The sequence below is a fragment of the Neovison vison genome, chromosome 9 (assembly GCF_020171115.1).
Source record: "Neovison vison isolate M4711 chromosome 9, ASM_NN_V1, whole genome shotgun sequence".
In the NCBI taxonomy this organism is placed as follows: domain Eukaryota; kingdom Metazoa; phylum Chordata; class Mammalia; order Carnivora; family Mustelidae; genus Neogale; species Neogale vison.
This window is the reverse complement of record NC_058099.1, coordinates 75,231,261-75,249,044: the sequence shown is the minus strand read 5'-3', so window position 1 is coordinate 75,249,044 and position 17,784 is coordinate 75,231,261. Positions and strand designations below refer to the sequence as shown.

Here is a 17,784-nt window from a genome sequence, read left to right as displayed (position 1 = left end):
TTTATTCTTAAATGAAAGGATAGTTCAAGGAAAATGTGGATCACATCAGTATTTTTAATAATGTAATTTTACTGCTTTCTAAATATTCATTTTTTAGCGATGTGAACTTTGACTTTAAAAAGAACACGAAAAATGGGGCCCCTGGGTGGCTCAGTGGGTTAAGCCTCTGCCTTCAGCTCAGGTCGCGATCTCAGGGTCCTAGGATCGAGCCCCGCATCTGGCTCTCTGCTCAGCAGGGAGCCTGCCTCCCCCCTCCCCACCCTTTCTCTGCCTGCCTCTCTGCCTACTTGTGATCTCTCTGTCAAATAAATCAATAAAATCTTTAAAAATAAGTAAGAACACAAAATGAAATTTCAGTTGTGGGGTCTGTTAACAGAAATCCCATACTGCTACTGTCTTCACTGTTGGTAAAGTAGGATCGGGCAGACCAAATACTATCCTCAGCGGATCATAAAGTAACTGAAGCCCTGTCCCCACCACCACCATTCTTTCTCATTCTCCAAGTTAATGTGCTTGTAACACATGTACTCAGTCTGAAGGAAGGTCATGCTACTTTTCTTTTCTTAAATGTAAAAAGTTATTTACCTGGAAACTCCTGTCTTATGAAACTTTCTAGGTTTTGCCGAATATGTTCACGAGCTTGATCTTCTGAAATAGTTGGAGAAAAATCCTCTGTTTAAAATAAAAATAAATTTTAGAAACAAAGATTGTTCATGTGCTCTGGAGAAAAAAAAATCATTTTATAAAACAAATCTAACAACTTAAAAAGAAAACTAAATTCCATGTGTCTTCTTGGTAGATAGCATTAGTAATATAAAATAGAGAACGTCTTTCTTTGAAAATAGTCTGCCCCCACCATTTACACTGTTGGTGAGAACGCAGAGGTGCAGCCACTCTGGAAAACAGTATAGAGGGTCCTCAAAACACGGAAAATAGAGCTACCGTATGACCCAGTAATCGCACTACTGGGTATTTACCCCAAAGATACAAATGTAGTGATCCAAACGGGCATGTGCACCTGAATGTTTATAGCAGCAATGTCCACAATAGCCAAACTATGGAAAGAACCCAGATGTCCATCAACAGATGAATGGATCAAGAAGCTGTGGTACATATACATAATGGAATACTATGCAGTTTCAAAAAATGAAATTTTGGGCGCCTGGGTGGCTCAGTGGGTTAAGCTGCTGCCTTCGGCTCAGGTCATGATCTCGGGGTCCTGGGATCAAGTCCCGCATCGGGCTCTCTGCTCGGCAGGGAGCCTGCTTCCCTCTCTCTCTCTCTGCCTATCTCTCTGTCTACTTGTGATCTCTGTCAAATAAACAAATAAAATCTTAAAAAAAAAAAAAAAAGAAATTTTGCCATGTGCAATGACGTGGATGGAACTAGAGGCTATTAAGCTAAGTGAAGTAAGTCAATCAGAGAAAGATAATTATCATATGATCTCACTCATATGTGAAATTTAAGAAACAAAACAGATCAGGAAGGAAAAAAATCAAACAAAGACAAAATCAGAGAGGGAGACAAACCATCGGAGACTCTAAATTATAGGAAACAAACTGAGGCCTGCTGGAGGGGAAAGGTATGGGAGGGATGGGGTTAACTCGGTGATGGACATTAGGGAGGGCACATGATGTAATGAGCACTGAGTACATATGCAACTATTAATCACTGATTTCTACCTCTGAAACTAATAATACATTATATGTTAACTGACTTTTTAAAATTAAAAGGAAAAAATTAAAAAATTAATAATGTATTATACCCCCCAAAATAAAAAATAATTGAAAGAAAGAAAGAAAGAATGAATCTGTTCCCAGGAATCTGAACAGTGGTTCTGCTACGAGGTTTCAGAAACCCAAGGTTCTATAAAGGTGGCCCTCAGGGCACAGAAGTTTGTGAGCATGGCATATATATATATATATATATATATATATATATATATATATATATATGTATATATATAGTTTTCTAAGGGGACTCTAGTTTCCTTTCATAGCTTATAAACTCCACAAAGGTTTAAAAACGACTCAGTCACTGGTTAGTAAGTTAGTAAGTAAGTGCCTTCCAGCACAGCTCCCTCAGGAGGTGATGCATCAAGTTCATCTGAAGAGAGGCCTGCTTCTTCCTTTCAGTGTTTTTCCACTTCCCCAAACTGGTATTCCTCAAAGGGCTGTTAGGGGGTCATTAATAAGTGTTAATTAAAGTATTTTATGCTCAGATTTTGGAAATGCTGGGATGAAGAGTTAAGTAAGTTCTTCACAGGGAACATTTCTCAGAAGCCATTATTATGCTAATTTAACCCACAACTCTCCCCCACAGGGAGCAGCGAGCACACTCCTTCCCTACTTGGCCTGTGCAGTACTCCTTGCCAAAAGATACTATTAACTGCACTTAGGAAAACAGTTTCTAAGGAAAACCAGCTGGGAATGCTAGTATTCCAACAGTTAGAATGAAAAGATCCTCCCTCCCTCGCTGTCTTTCCTTCAACAATTGTTTCCTGTGAGTCTCAACTGGCACAGAGAGCTCCATGGACACAGCGCAGAATGGAACAGACCTGGTCTCGGTGACTGAGCTAACAGGTCAGTGATTCTGCGGACTCTTGAGCCAATGTCAATGCAATATTTTGACAAATGAAAAGGAATATTAATAACTTACTATAACATTGGATGCAAACTTGATCTAAGATATTTGAAAATTTGGGTGTCAGTGGTGGCAAAGGTTCCAGCTGAATTCTTTTGAAGTCTTCGGGACAGTCCTTCTTGAGATGACCTTCTCGTTTGCATAAGCTGCACACGACCATAGGAGACTGCAGGAAGGTGGCAAAGCAAAACAAGACGTAAGACACAACTCTGCCAAATAAAGGGGCCCTGAATCATTTTTTGAGAAGTCCACAGTCTACTCTCACTTGCCAAAGGAATAAAAATAATGTGCAGCCAAACGGGGATATCTTATGGGATACACAGGAGAAAAAGGTAGTAATTTCCACTACCAAGAGCATTCCCTTTCTCCAATGCAGATTCGCACGGGTCTAAGGAGGGAAGGCGATCGAGTGGTTGTACTGGACTGCGCCAACTCCTCGCTACCACGAGACATGGGAAAGCTCTGTTCTAGTACACGAAAATTAAAATTACATGCATTAAAACTGTTCAATGTCTCGGGGCACCTGGGTGGCTCAGTGGGTTAAAGCCTCTGCCTTCGGCTCAGGTCATGATCCCAGGTTCCTGGGATGGAGCCCCGTCGGGCTCTCTGCTCAGCAGGGAGCCTGCTTCCTCCTCTCTCTCTGCCTACTTGTGATCTCTGTCAAATATATAAATAAAATACTTAAAAAAAAACAACTGTTTAATGTCTCTTAGTTCTGTGGCACTAGGTGGCGCTGAGTGGCACTGATTACCTTGCCTTTAGTGAAGGTGAGTTTACTAAATTCATAGAAGAAATCAGACACAGTTGAGCCTTCCTCACATGTATTTTCTTCTTTAAGACAGATCTTACTGAATTCTGTTAGTAGAGCCCCAGCTGCAAGTTTTCCACCTTCTTTCGAGTCTTTACACTTAGCAGACTCCCCTAATTCATCCTCCTCCTCAGACAGGGCATCCTCGTCCCCTGATCCTGTGTATGTATTTTCTAACTCATCTTCATTAGCCAAGTCATCCTCATCTTCCCTTTGGGTAATGGACAGCCTGGGCTCTTCATCGTCATCCTCTTCCTCTTCTTCCTCCTCCTCTTCGTCGGAATGAATGATTCCTGATGTATGGCCCTGTCTTGAGGGGGCGAAGTGGCTTAGAGCATCTTCGAGATCATCCGTACCTTCTATGCCTTCTTCATCAACATCAGCCTTGTCTTCCGAAGTAGTGAATCCATCACACGCTTTGGCTGCGGGATTTTGGAAGCCTTCTAAAGGCAAAGTGCTCTCTGTCTCATTATTCTGTGTGCCATGACAGGTGACAAACTCTCCACGTCTGCTACACCTTAGACCTTGATCATCGGCAGTCAAAGGATGCTTGCCCTCTCTCCCAGTTTCACTTCCTGTTTCTTGATGGTGTCCTTTAATATCCTCATGCTCATCACAACTGGCCCCTGCCTTGATACGGTCTCGGTTTTCCAGGCGGACACTGACATGCCCATTTCCAAGTTCCTCCGATGGGGGGCTTCCAAAGCTTTCAACGGTCTCTTTAACAAGAGTCAGTGGCTGCACCATGCAGGTGTCTGTAGTTGAAATGGCAGCACCTGGCTCTTGAGCCAAAACTGAGTTTTTCAGTTTATCCTCTTTTGCTTGTGTACCTGGGTCATGCTCGGCTACTTCTTTAGAATGTTCGGAAAGACATGTGACAGTACTCAGAGGCTTTGGAAGGCTGGATTTTGTAATTTTGTTTGGAAGGGCAAAATACTTATATGTTGTCCTTAAACAATGAAGTATATATTCAAACACTGGTTGATTGTTTAGAGTTCTTGCCACATTTCTTTTAACAGAATAGGGATCTGTAACGAAAAAAAAAGAAAGAAAAATCCACCACTTCATACATTTCTATCTCATGTTTTAAAAATTAGCCTGCTGTAGATAAAAACAGACAACAAATGATACTAAAGTTTAGCATGAATCTTGTATGCTTTTTTAAAAATTGGGGATGGGGAATAAAAAAGAGGTAGTTTAAGAACAAAAAGAAATGTTTCCTTAAACGTCTGTTCTATGAAGAGTACCCGTTCTGTTCCGAACCAATATCCCTTCCCTATTTTGTTCTGTGACTGTGGAGGTAAAAAAGGTGTCATCTGTGTGGCTCTTGTGCCTTGGGGAAGAGAGGGCTTCCCGCCAGGCTCTGCTGAGTGCTCTGCCTCCCCACTCAGCCAGGCCCTGTGGTGTGTAGAGCTTACCTCCACTCTTCTGCCCTGGGAAGCCCCATCACTGAACTGGCTGGACTGAATTCAGGGGCGAGAGGGAGGCACCAGGAGGAGACACCACTTCTCTCAATCTTTTCTCCTCCCCTAGAACTCCAGCAGGTTAGGCAATTGGCCAGAAGAGCTGAGCCAGAGAAACTGCAGGGGAGGGTTTAAAAATGTGAGATCCCCATGACTGCACACAGAATTTATGCAAAATGCAAAATGCAAAAAAAAAAAAAAAAAAAAAAAAACCACACCAAAAAACCAAAAACCCTCTTATGCAATATAAAGCTTGAAAAAAATCAAGCAAAAATACGAGAATTCCATTTAGGAGGTTCTTTAAGTTGTCTGAAGGAGGAGAATTAAGATTTCTAGAGGGGTTTCAACCTCCTGACCCTGCAAAGCTGAGAAGAGCTAGTCCATTTAATGTAGTCTACAGGGCACATCAGCGAGTCTTTGATACAATGGTTTTAGTTAAATGAACCTTTGCTAGAAAAAATGTTTTCATGAATCAGTTCCAAATGCTACTGTAGATATTCCAAAAATAACAAGCCCCTCTCTCTATGAAAAGGAATCCAATGAACAGTTATTTTTCATGAGAAAAAGTATTTTCTCACCTTCATAAAACTAAATGAACACAACAATCCAGGAAAGTACTGAATCAAAAAAAATCCAACAATGAGAACAGTAAAGAGGAAAGGGGGATTCACACATCAGGGTGGGCGGCGGGGAGAAAGCAGTTAAGTTGTTAAGCAATTTACAAAGAAAGCGAGGACTCGGCCAGCCACTGTTTTAGCTGTTTTTTAACTAAGACATTTTACTGCAGTGCTTAAAAACCTCAGGATGAACAAACAGCTTGATCCCTTAAAATGACCACAGTAACACATGCAAGATTCTAACTGTTTCACTTTTGGGATCAGGCCTACATTACACGTGGAGGCTGAAAGGAGAATGAAGTAAAAAGCATGCGGTTAGACTGGTACCTTAAAAAGACAAGGAATTAAAAATAAATGTTCTGAGATACCTTCAATGGCAATGCGCTTTTTGGGCCAATCCTTTGACTCCCGAGATACAGATTCTTTAACACGAATGCTGATCACTAAGTCAGCCAAATTGAATTCTAAAGCATAGAATCGAAGCATTTCCACCCAGAGCTGTCCAACTGGTACTGACGGCAGGTGCTTGAAATCAAACATTAATGACACCTATTAATAGCAAAGAGAAAACACACAGGTGAGTTCAGGTGTCAGCACAATCTGAAAAACTAGAGATCATTCAAGCAAATTACAAAAAACCTGAAAAACCTTAGCAAAGATAGGAATTTGACAATCCATCTAGGTAAATCACATCTAGGTTATATTCTGTTTGTGGGAAAACGGCATTTCTACCCTGCACTCCTGGGATGAGAGCATGTTAAAATCTAACCATCATCATAGGAGCAGAGGGGCAATTTTAGGCAACCAGGGGGCACTCCTTATTTTGAAGCCTTAATGACAGGTGGAGAGAAACGTGCCCGGATTGCTACTCAGCACAGAGCTCTCCCTGGACCTGCCGCTGGAGGGCACCGCTACGCTCATGCACTCAAAAATAGGCGGCTTCTATAGGCAGAGAGCAAAAGGCAAAACACTCCTTTCATTTGCTCTGAGAAGTTTCATAAGCTCACTGAATCTGCCAGGGACAACTGATTTTAAAGTCAACTTTTTTTTTTTTAAGAGGTTTATTTATTTAAGTAATAATCTCTATGCCCAACATGGGGCTTGAGCTCATAACCCCGAGATCAAGAGTCTCATGCTGTTAAAACTGAGCCAGCCAGGTGCTCCAAAGTCAAGTAACTCTTCATATCAGAAATTGATGCCAGTTTTACATTCACTGACTCTCAACACACTGGAACATACAGTGACAGAATATACTGGAAGGTGCATAGGACGTAGAATAGAAACAAAAAAAGTCCAAATACTGACTCTGCCACTTCATAGCTCTTAACTGCTCTTGGCCTTAGCCTCTTCACTCTCAGTCAGCATGAAAGCATAGTGGCTAATGGAACTGGCTTTGCAATGGGACACTTGAGGCTTGAAATCCAACTCTGCCATGTACTAGCCATGTATGATCCTGGCCAAGCTCTATGCTGTCTACGGCTCAGTTTCCTCATCTGAACAATGGGGATTACAGTACCCACCTCAGAGGGTTGTTGGGAGGACTGAGTGAGAGAATGTCTGTAAAGAGCTTAGCACAGTGCCTGGCACACATGTTCAAAAAATGGTCGCTATCATTATCTGCAGAGTAGGGACGGTACCACCTATAACACAGGATAGTTATGAGGATTAAATGAGAAACAAGGGAAAGCATCTGGCAGATTTGGTTGCTCTCTGTATTCTTTAATTTATAGTCTTTAAGTACAAGAAATCCATTTATCATTGAAACATAATGTCACAACTGTAAGATGGCTCTTGTGAGGTAATCCAGTTCAACTCCCATTAAGTTACAAGAGAAAACTAAAGCCCATGACCTTTGATGTGACTCGTCAAAGGTCCCACTGATTGTCAGCGGCAGAACGAGAACAATCGGTCTCGATCCTGGTACAGTGCTCTCTCACCAGACAATGCAATCACTCTCGACCCTGCCTAGGTCTTCATTTCTGATGCAGTAGCAGGACTAATAATCTCTCCAAATAACACAAAAATGTAAATATCAAGTATCTGCTTGGGCTTACAGCAACAGCTTTTCCTTCTCAGGGATACAAATCTGTTGCCCATCACACTTTATTATACTGAACTTCAAAACAAGTGGTGGTATAGTATTTTATTAACCACTAAATCCTGACCACAAATATTCTTTTCAAGTATGATAATGCCATTAGGTAGATTTACAAAGCACAACTGCCTGAAATCCGAAGTTATCTAGGTCCCAAACACTGTAGTTGAGAACACAAAGTAAACCCCCAGAAGTTGAAAGCCTCATTAAATTTCACCTCTTTATCCATAACCCTTATCGCTAAGGGCTCGTAAGCATTTCACCGAGATGACTTGATAATACCACCACGTGGAACTTACAAAAACGTGGACTTATCTACACTAGTGGTACTTAAGCTGTTTCTCGTTATTGTTTTTCTTCTTTCTTTTCCAAAAGACAAAAACAAACCCCCACCCCAAAACGACAAGTAACATTTACTGAGTGCTTACCACTTGCTTGGCACTGAGTTAAGCATTCTAGAAGTCAATGACTCTATCAGAGGGTACCAGTATCATCTCCATTTTTAGATGAGGAAACTTGGGCCCAGGAAGATTAAGTCACTTGCCCAAGGACACACAGCCAGGAAGTGGGAGAGCTGGGATATAAATTCAAAGATTCTGGATCCACAGCCTGTACTCTTCTCCACTACTGGAACCCCAAGAAGAAAACAGAAAAAAGTGGTGGTGTTCTGGTGGCAACGGGTTGAGTGGCACCACCTCCCTTCTCTCTCCAGCGCTCAAGGATTCAAGAAAACACAACTGGAGAATCTACGACTCGCCGCCACTTCCCCATTTTAGGCACGGACCAGAGGAGCGACAGGACTTGAGTAGAGCGAGGACTAGGATCCTGGTCTCAGAAGTCCTTTGTGGCTACTGCTGCCACTGCAAACCAGAGAGTTACGGGGAAGGTCGTGGGGTCAGGGCCCATATACCAATTTGGGGCAGATTCCTATTCTTATTTCTAGTACAATGACATTGCTCAGATTTGTTTAAAATTTCAACAGCAATTCTTTCCTTGTGCATAAATTTCCCTGCCTACTCCTAATGGTACGGATGAGGACACCGAAATGCATTATACCGAGTACTTCTTCGCTGTGGATTCGGTGATCTGAATTTTACCTTTTCTCATTATTTATCTATTGCAAGGACTGAACAGACTAGGAAATGAAAACATCCATGGAAGAGTTAAGAGAGCTGACAGATGAGAGGAGGACTGATAACTCACAGACTCCACAACTAACAGTGAAATCAAATGTAAATGGCAAAATTAAAAATGAGAGCGAACAGACCTGTCCCCTTTTAACAGGCATTTCTTCTGGGGCCCCTTCTTTTGCTGTGTCTGCATCGCCGGCGACCCTCTCAGTGTATTCCCAGAACACGGCGTCATTTTGCACATCTTTAAGGTTGAAGTTCCCTAGTTTGTTCAATGAGAATCCTTCAATCTAGGAAAAATTAGACATATCCTATTACAATGAGATAGAAAGGATTTTATATCAACCACAGTTTATTTATTTGGAAGAAATGAAAACATAACTCACTGAAAATAGAAAAGGTTATCGTATCAGTTTATGAAGTGAGACGTGTGTTCATTTAAAAATATTCTTTGAAGTAAAAAACAAGTTTTCACTTGCAAAAGAAATGGTGATTTTGTGAAATACTTCTTTAGTAAACAGTCTATGAGAAGGTAACACAGCCTGGGCGCAAGGCCACGGGCTCTGGAGTCAAACTGCACAGGTCCCAACCTCGGCTCCCTGGAGGAACTGTGAGGTCTCAGGTTTCTGTAGAAACGGGCTACACTAGAACCTCCTCCGTGATACTTGTGACATGAAATAATGGACAGAATCCACCAACACAGCAAAAGGCACACAGTGAATGCTCAATGTAAGAAACTGTTTTCTACTGATGTTCCTGAGATGTCAATTGCTAAAGAACACAGCCTGGGCTCAAAAGGTCTAAGAAATGTGGAACAAAGTTGAACAGGTTTGTTTTGTTTTTACTGTGCGGTGGGATTGATCACAGGCTTTAAACTGGTTAAGGTACACGAGTCATGGTACGGATGTGGTCCCTGTTTCTCAAATATATTTCTACAACAAGTGGGACTATGTTTTTGGTTTAGTACACAGAGTAATCCCAAAACATAAGCCGTCCTGTCATTTCTCCTGCTCACAGTGGTTTCCTTAGAACTCAGGATAAAATTCAGGGCTTAGAAAGAATTTAGGTAATCTGTCCCTTTGCCACTGCTCAGTCCCATCTTCCCCATGTGCTTTTAGGGCTCTAGCTAAGAAATTCTTGCCCACCCTCAGGCTGCAAAGATTTTTTTCCTGTTTTCTTCTAGGTATTTGATTATTTCAGAGCAAGTGAGCGAGAGCCTGAGTTGAGGGAGAGGCAGACGGAAGAGCTTTAGACTCTCCTCCGGTGCGGGGCCCCATCCCAGGAGCCTGGGATCATGACCTGAGCTGAACGCACAGGCTTAACGGACTGAGTCATCCAGGTGCCCAAGGAATTTGATCATTTTAACTTCCACCTTTAAGTCTTTGATCTATGTTGAGTTAATCTGGGGGTAATTTGGGAGGTAAAGGGTTGATGTTTATATTTTTTTCCCTTATTGTCTAGTTTTTCCATGATCAACTGCTTTAAAGACTTTCCCCCAATGAAATGCGTAGGCACTTTTGTTGAAAACAGTATCAATGCTTCCAGTCCACAGACTTGGTGTGTCTCTACATTTATTTATGTTCTTATTTAACTGTCACAGTAATATTCTAGTTTTCGAGTTGTAAGTCTTATGGATCTTTTGTTAAATTCATTCTTCATTATTGTGTTATCAAGAAGCATTGGTAATGGAATTGTTCAAAACCTTTTTAAATGTTGCTAATATATAAAAGTACAATTTTTTTTTGTATATCATCTTTGTATTCTATGTTCAAACTAAATATACTAGTAAGCTCTAGAGGTGGTTTTGTAGTTTTCTAGGATTTTCTATGTAAACCATCATGTTACCTGAAATAGAGAAACTTCTACTTCTTCCTTTCAGGTTTTTGATTTTCTTTCCTTATTGTAATGACGAGAACTTCCTTTAAGTATTTAGATAGAAATAGTGTGTGGGGGGTGGTGGGATGGGGAAGGACACATCCTTTTTTGTTCACAGTGGTACAGGTAAAATATCCGGATTCCAATATTAGGTAGGATGTTACTGACAGGTGTTTTTCATAAATGCCCATTTTCAGGCTGAGAAAGTTCCCTTCTGTTCCCAGTTTGAAGAGAGGTTTTGTTTTTGTTTTCTTTTAATCATAAATGAATGTTGAATTTTATTTTTTTTTCTGCATCTCTTGAGGATCACATGACTTTTTCTCCTTTATTATTTTTGTATATTTCTCAGTTGATTTGTTAATATTTTGCTCAGGGTTTGTCAGTGTCCATGCTCATGAGGGATACTGGTATATAACAGCTTTCTTTTGTGTGTCTGGTTTTGATATCAGGGTAATGCTGGCCTCTTTCTCCTATCTTCTGAAAGAGCTTATGTAGATGATATTATTTCTTCCTTAAATGTGTGGCAGAATTCACAAGTAAAGCCATTTGAGCCTGGAGTTTTCTTCATGGGAAGGTCTTTAATTACAAATTCATTTTCTTCAGTGAATAAAGGGGGTAAATAAAAATAAAGGGAGTAAATAAAAAAATAATAAAATAAAGTCAAAGACATGCTGAGTTTACACAGGCTATTTTTTTTTCTTGAATGCTCTTTTTGTGAGTCTTACTAGGACAGGTCTCCTTGATCTAAGTTTTCTAATTTTTTGGTATAAAATTGTTTATAGGCGCGCCTGGGTGTCTCAGTGGGTTGGGCCTCTGCCTTTGGCTCAGGTCATGGTTTCAGGGTCCTGGGATCGAGCCCCTCCTCGGGCTCTCCACTCAGCGGGGAGCCTGGTTCCCCTTCCCTCTCTCTGCCTGCTTCTCTGCCTACTTGTGATCTCCTGTCTGTCAAATAAATAAATAAAGTCTTTTAAAATTGTTTATAATATTCTTTTATCCATTTATGTCTGTAAGATCTGGAGAGATAACCTCCCCTTCATTCCTGATACTGTGTTCTCTTCCTTTCTCATGAATCTATGGGGGGCTTATCAGTATTACTGATTGAACAGTTGGCTTTGTTTTCTCTACCATTACTCTATTTTCTCTTTGTTGATTTTGTCCGTATCTTTATTTATTATTTCCTTTCTTTTAAGAACTTATTATGGGTTGCAACACCTGGATGGCTCAGTCAGTTGAGCATCCCACTCTTGATTTCAGCTCAGGTCATACATATCTCAGGGTTGTAAGATGTGAGCCCTGCCTCAGGCTCCCCCTAGGTCCCATTTTCCTTGAGCTTTGTATATTGAGTAATTTTAGACTGCATTCTGGATACTATAATGCTATACTGTATTGTGAAAATTTTGGATTCTTTATGTTGCTCCAGAACATGTGGCTACTTTTATAGGTAATTAACTTGGCTACACCAACTGCAGACTGTCTCTTCTCTGGTGGACAGCAATTCTGATCCCAGTTCATTTTTTTAAGGAACTGAGGCAGAAAGGCTTTTAGTGTAAAGTTTAATTTTGCTAGGAGTTAGGCTATGTTTACTGATTGTTTTAGCTGTAGATGTCAAGAGGCTCAAAGTTTCTCTGGTGTCCTTGTTTTTGTCTTCCCTGTTGTTTTTGGGTTTCTCAAAAGATTTCTTCTGAATTGAGGTCTTGCCATTATAATCCCATTTTATGCAGAAGCCCTAACAATGTGGTAAGGTCTGTGGGAGGGGAAGCATTCTATAGTCCTATGATCAGGTGTCAGTCTTTTAGCAGAGCCTGTGCTCCTGGACTGTGACCTTGACAAAGTGCTTTTCAATCCTCCCCACCTGAAGTAAGACAGGAAGGCACAGGAAAGGGGCTGGAATTGGGTATTTCTCGTTTCCCTAGGCCGGTTAGGCCCTGGTAAAAAAAAAAGTTTCACTTGAAGGCAGGCTTTTGTTTAGGAGAATAGCGTGCTCTGGGCATACTTCAAAATAGTGACTTCTTTTTTCATCCTGCCAAAAGCACAAGGGGATTTTTCTTGGATCTCCACCCTGAGAATCTGGTGGGGGTTCTTGGAGTAGAACCTGTGAAATCTCTGGGAGGTTCCCTAAGACTGGGGCCCCTGCTATTTTTCACTCTCAGGCTTGTGCAGACTGAGCCTCCAGAACCACAGTTTAAGCCCTCTTACTCCGGTATTGGCTCTGCTCCTGGGCTTCTGCTCTAACAAGTTATAATTTGTCTGTCTCTCCAGTTCTAGGGGCATTGGCTTTCCTTGACTTCAAATCTCTAATAGATCTAAGAGCTGTTGATTTTGAGTTTATTCAGTTTTTTTTTTTTTTTTTCCTTTTTGTGAAGACAGAGTGATGACTTCCAAGCTCCTTACAGGACAGATTAGATTGGTTCAGGAGTTGGTCAGAGACACGCTGAGTTTACACAGGGAATTAAGGGTTCCATTTTCAGTATCTTTCCTTCCGTATTTTTCCCCTCTATCTGGTGGCCCTAGCTCCTCTGGCCAGAGAGTGGGCTGGTTTTGCTGTCAGAGTGCGTGCCTTCAGGGTAAAGCCACAAAAGAAGAACAGAAACTCACTATGTGTTGGCCACTTGCTCCAAAGTTTGACTCTAACCGAAGTCTGCTAATGCTTGTTCAGTCTCTAGAGCCTTCACGTTGTTGTTTTTTGTGTTTTGCTGAGAATTTATAGCAGTTATTTATAACTGACATTTGGTCAGGAGGTTGTGCCCCACTATCATAAGTAAAACTTGACTTTCTGTTGAGGGGGAAAAGAACTACATTTGTTCTCCTGCCTTGGTTCAGGAGCTTTACATTCATGATCTCATTTCAGAATTTCTCAGGTGAGGACTCCGAGGCTCCAAGAAAATAAATAACTTGCTGAAGGTCCTAAGGACATGTGTAAGTGACAAGATCTGGAGGAATCGAAGGGCTAGCAAACTTTAGACTACTCTTTTTTCTATTATATTACCTGCCATCTTTCATGGGAAAATAACTGCTAAAAGCTAAATCTATACAGATTTAGGTAGATTCCAAAGAACAACTACTAGAAGACTAGTTGTTGGGGATAAAAGATGCTGAGAAGACAGGGTTAAACCTGCTCATCAGTCACAACTCACTATGATTAATTTTAGTCAAATCAAAGTCTAATAACGATACATGGGAGTAAAAGGTCTGTAAGGACAGCCTCCGACATGGAAGAGGTCGGCGTAGGTTGGGAGGGAACGGTTCAACAGTCTCTGAAGAGACAGATGAGGGCACAGAGGCACGATACCTGAACTTCTTGACTGGGAATTTCATCTTAGTTATCCGTATATTCCCTTTGGGGCCAACTAAAATGACAAGCGTACATAGAGCTTTAAAGATTTTAAGGAATTAACAGTTTAGAAACTTTTATAAACGTAACTGAAATCTTCAAAGCATTTTGTACAGGAATAACAATGTAAAATTTCTGGCACCAATAAGGAGCTGAATTTAATTTCTCTCCTGTACTTGCTTTATATTTCTATGACCCTAGCAGAAGCTTCTAGTATTGGTTAAGACTTTAGCATTGATGCCTGATGAGTTTAAAATACTCATTTCAGTTTAGGCAGTAGAGTGTGCCTTATTTGATCACAGAATTCAATCCATTTTTGGCCACCACATACCTGTTTCTGTGATTAAATCTTAAATAAACAAATGGTATAATCAAAAGCAAATTCAATGTCACTTTAGAGGATGTCCAGTACCACTGCCTAGAATACACTAGCCATTGAACAAGGTACTCATACTACTGTATTCTTAAGCAAATCCTGAGGAGAATCATATCACCAGAACAGACACATCCCTTTTCTTGCATCCTCACATCAGTGACAGATGACTACTAAGAGGTGACCAAGACACCAGAAAAAGTAGGCATGGGAACACATACGATGTGTTCTAAAGGCCCTCTCAGGCACAGGAATCTAATTGGTTTGGTTTCATTCTAAACTCCTGTCTCTATGGATTAAAGTGAAAGAAAAACCTTAAAGACCTTCACAGGCCCTTTTGGGTCTCATAGAAATAGTTACTTATCAGCTAAGGGTTGACTGTTCTCTCTTCTTTCCGCCAGCACAGCTATCTGGCAGACACCCACTGGTCCCATGCATTCTCTAGTTTCAGTACCACAAGCACAAAGAAAGTACTCTTCAGGCCAGTGGGACACACAGTGGTCTGTGATCCCTTCTCCATGACAGAGTTTACGAGGGGCTCCTTCTGCTTTGGTCTTTGTTCCTAGGACCCAGAAGATAATGGTCCTTGCTCAATACTCACTATATAAGTACAAAGAAAAAGCTCTTCCCTATAATCATATATTTTTCATATGTATTCATAGTTAAGCTACTCTTGCAGAACAAATCCTCCTTAAATGATGAGAATCCTGTGTACTTTAAGAAGAAAGGTGGTTACGGTACCATATGTGCCGAAATAAGCTTTTTACCAAGTTAGACTTTTTATATAGTAAGTATACATCTAAGATTTTATCAAGATAAGCACCTAGGATTTAAAAGAAAAGTTCCCAAAATGATGAGAAGAGTATTATTTTGACTTTGAGATGGAAACTTCTTCGATCCTACTTGAATAAATCAACTTTAATTTATGTAGAAAGAGTGGTCACATTACTGAATTCTAACTCATCTTGAACAACAAAATACTATTCAAGAGGTGACGACAACATTCTGCATCTTGCAGTCTCCATACTTCTATTTTCTTTCGTTTCCCAGAGAATGGGGAATGCAGAGAGCTATTTAGACTAGAACAGAAAGTAAGTTACAGCAACTGAATGCTTCGTACAGTTTATCTGGAGGTGACTTGTAAATTTAAGCATCTAGTTATACCCAAAGGAAATATGTACCAAAGGATAAATTTAATTCGGGTTCACAATGTCTTGTTTAAAGTCCTCAGGACCCTACGTGTTTCGCAAATTAAAATACCAGCATCTTATAGTCAAATACACTAAGATTTCAGCAGTGAGAGGCATGAATATTCATACTAGCATGATAAATAAATTCATGTCCGCTCTGGTTAAGTTTAGATTTTGAAATTACATGTAAGCAATTCTGGCCCTGTAATAAAATCAGTATCAGATATATAAGCAAAAACAGTTTTATACCCATGATCCTAGATAAACAGGCAGAAGAGGTTCTTTCCTCTGTTGAAGAAAGAAAATGGCCATCAGGGCAAACACATAAGGTGGCAAGCCTCCTTCTTCAGGGCGATCTATACTGCAAAGCTACAAATAAGAGAAAAAAAGATAAGCACTCTTTTGTACCAGTCTATGATTTATATAATTTGGTCTAAAACCCCAAACACCACAGTGACAAAAAATACAACTTCCTGAAACTTTTGAAGCAACCACCTGTTGTGATGTTGAGGGGCAACTTCCATTTCAAATTTTTAATCTAATTTTTTGTTTTTGACACCCACAGCAAATCCACTTGACTTTGTTAACACACTTGTTAGTGAAATCAAAATGATGGTTCAATCCTAAGTGCAAGCCAACTGGCTCTGCTCAGTTTAATGGTCCCCTCATCTGAACCTAATGCCTTGAAAATTCATGCTTTGCTCAGAAAGGTGACTGGGGAGAGAATGTAGGCAAACTCATTAGCACCAACAGGAATAACCATTTAAAAAGCATAGACTACTGTTACTGCTATATCTTTTTTTTTTTTTTCTTTAAGATTTTATTCATTTGTCAGAGAGAAAGAGAGAGAGAACGCATTCAAGTGCTCAGGCAGGGGGAGTGGCAGGCAGAGAGAGAGAAGCAGGTTCCCCACTGAGCAAGGATTCCAACTCAGGCTTGATCCCAGAATCCTGTGCCACCTAGGTGTCCCTGTTACTGCCAAATCTTAATCAGTAAAGCTCTAGCTTTTCTTTATAAAGTACCTACACAGAATCTCAATTTTATAATCATCACGGGGCCTTCAATTTTAAGGAAATACTAAAAGCCCTAATAAATATTGAGATATCACACTTAAACATTATAGAAATGAGCAGAGAATGACCTCAGTTTTTTGAAGTTTCTGCGTACACGATTATAAATGGTATCACTCAAACCTTCCTGTGCCTAAGAATCGTGTTGGGAAACTAGATAGAATGCAAATTCTTGGGTCATATTCTGTATTTGACCCATAAATCTGATTTTTAATAAGCACTATAAGTCATTTTGATCTTTTCAGCAATATGTTACGGTGACATAGACACAATAAATTTTCCTTTCTGCAGACATTAAAATTTGTTCCAATGCTCAGATGCTTACTCTCTTCATGTCTATAAATATGCATCCAAACGTAAGATTAACCAGGCAAAAATCAAAGCAGATTGTTTATGCATACATAGAAAGTGCTCACACATTTAAAGAACTCAAACCTACCTTTGCCCAGTGCCTAAAGGCAATCACCAAAGGAACCAGCTTCGATTCAAGTTTTCCAAGGGCAGTTAAATGGTTTGTTGTCAAACAAGCGTTTTCATTTCCTGCACTCACTTTACAAAGAAGACCACTGAGGGTAGGGGGAAAGAAAAAGAAAGATAAAAAGCATCACACAGGTATCAGGTATTATTTACACCGACAATAACTAATTTGACTGATAATAAATATCTTCAAAATGAAAATAAAAAACTCACAAAATCTTTACGGGTCATTTAGGTCACTGCATTAAGAAGAAGACAGGGCAGCTATCCTCTGAGTGAACTTTATTTCTCAGAACGAAAACTCTGTATTTTCATACATTAAAACTATTTCTGGGGGGAAATAAAAATCAGGAAAATACGGTAAAATGGTTCAAATGGGAGGAGGAATTCATCTTTGTAAAAGAGTGTTTTCCCAAGAGCTGGGGGAATCTGCCTAATGAAGAATCATTACAGCCTACAAACCACCCATGTACTGTGGTGATGGTAATGCTTCCAGATGGAGGAAGACACACATGGGGGATGTCACGCTAATTGTTATTCAGCACTGCTAAAAATGCTGCTAAAAAGGATGACAAAGTAAGGTGGCTACAGAAAGTAGCCCTTCGATAAAGTTGTTTTTTACTGAAATGAAATAGGTCAAAATACTTCCTTCCTCTGCTGTTGCCTTTCAAATAATTTTATTCTTTTTAAAATAAAACACCTTCTCCTCTTG

General features: G+C 40.3%; 1 protein-coding gene across 5 annotated transcripts in view; it reads right to left on the bottom strand.

The window, feature by feature from the left end:
* Window positions 1–17,784, bottom strand: part of TUT7 (terminal uridylyl transferase 7) — a 59,874-nt gene that overhangs the window by 29,052 nt on the left and 13,038 nt on the right. For all 5 annotated transcript variants that reach the window (XM_044265775.1, XM_044265774.1, XM_044265777.1 and 2 more), the window contains exons 9-15: window positions 17,035–17,161; window positions 15,775–15,894; window positions 8,894–9,046; window positions 5,900–6,080; window positions 3,395–4,479; window positions 2,659–2,809; window positions 586–672 (exon numbers count right to left, since the gene is read on the bottom strand). In XM_044265775.1, the coding sequence (XP_044121710.1) occupies window positions 586–672; window positions 2,659–2,809; window positions 3,395–4,479; window positions 5,900–6,080; window positions 8,894–9,046; window positions 15,775–15,894; window positions 17,035–17,161 (1,904 nt within the window). The remainder of the gene's footprint in view (window positions 1–585; window positions 673–2,658; window positions 2,810–3,394; window positions 4,480–5,899; window positions 6,081–8,893; window positions 9,047–15,774; window positions 15,895–17,034; window positions 17,162–17,784) is intronic.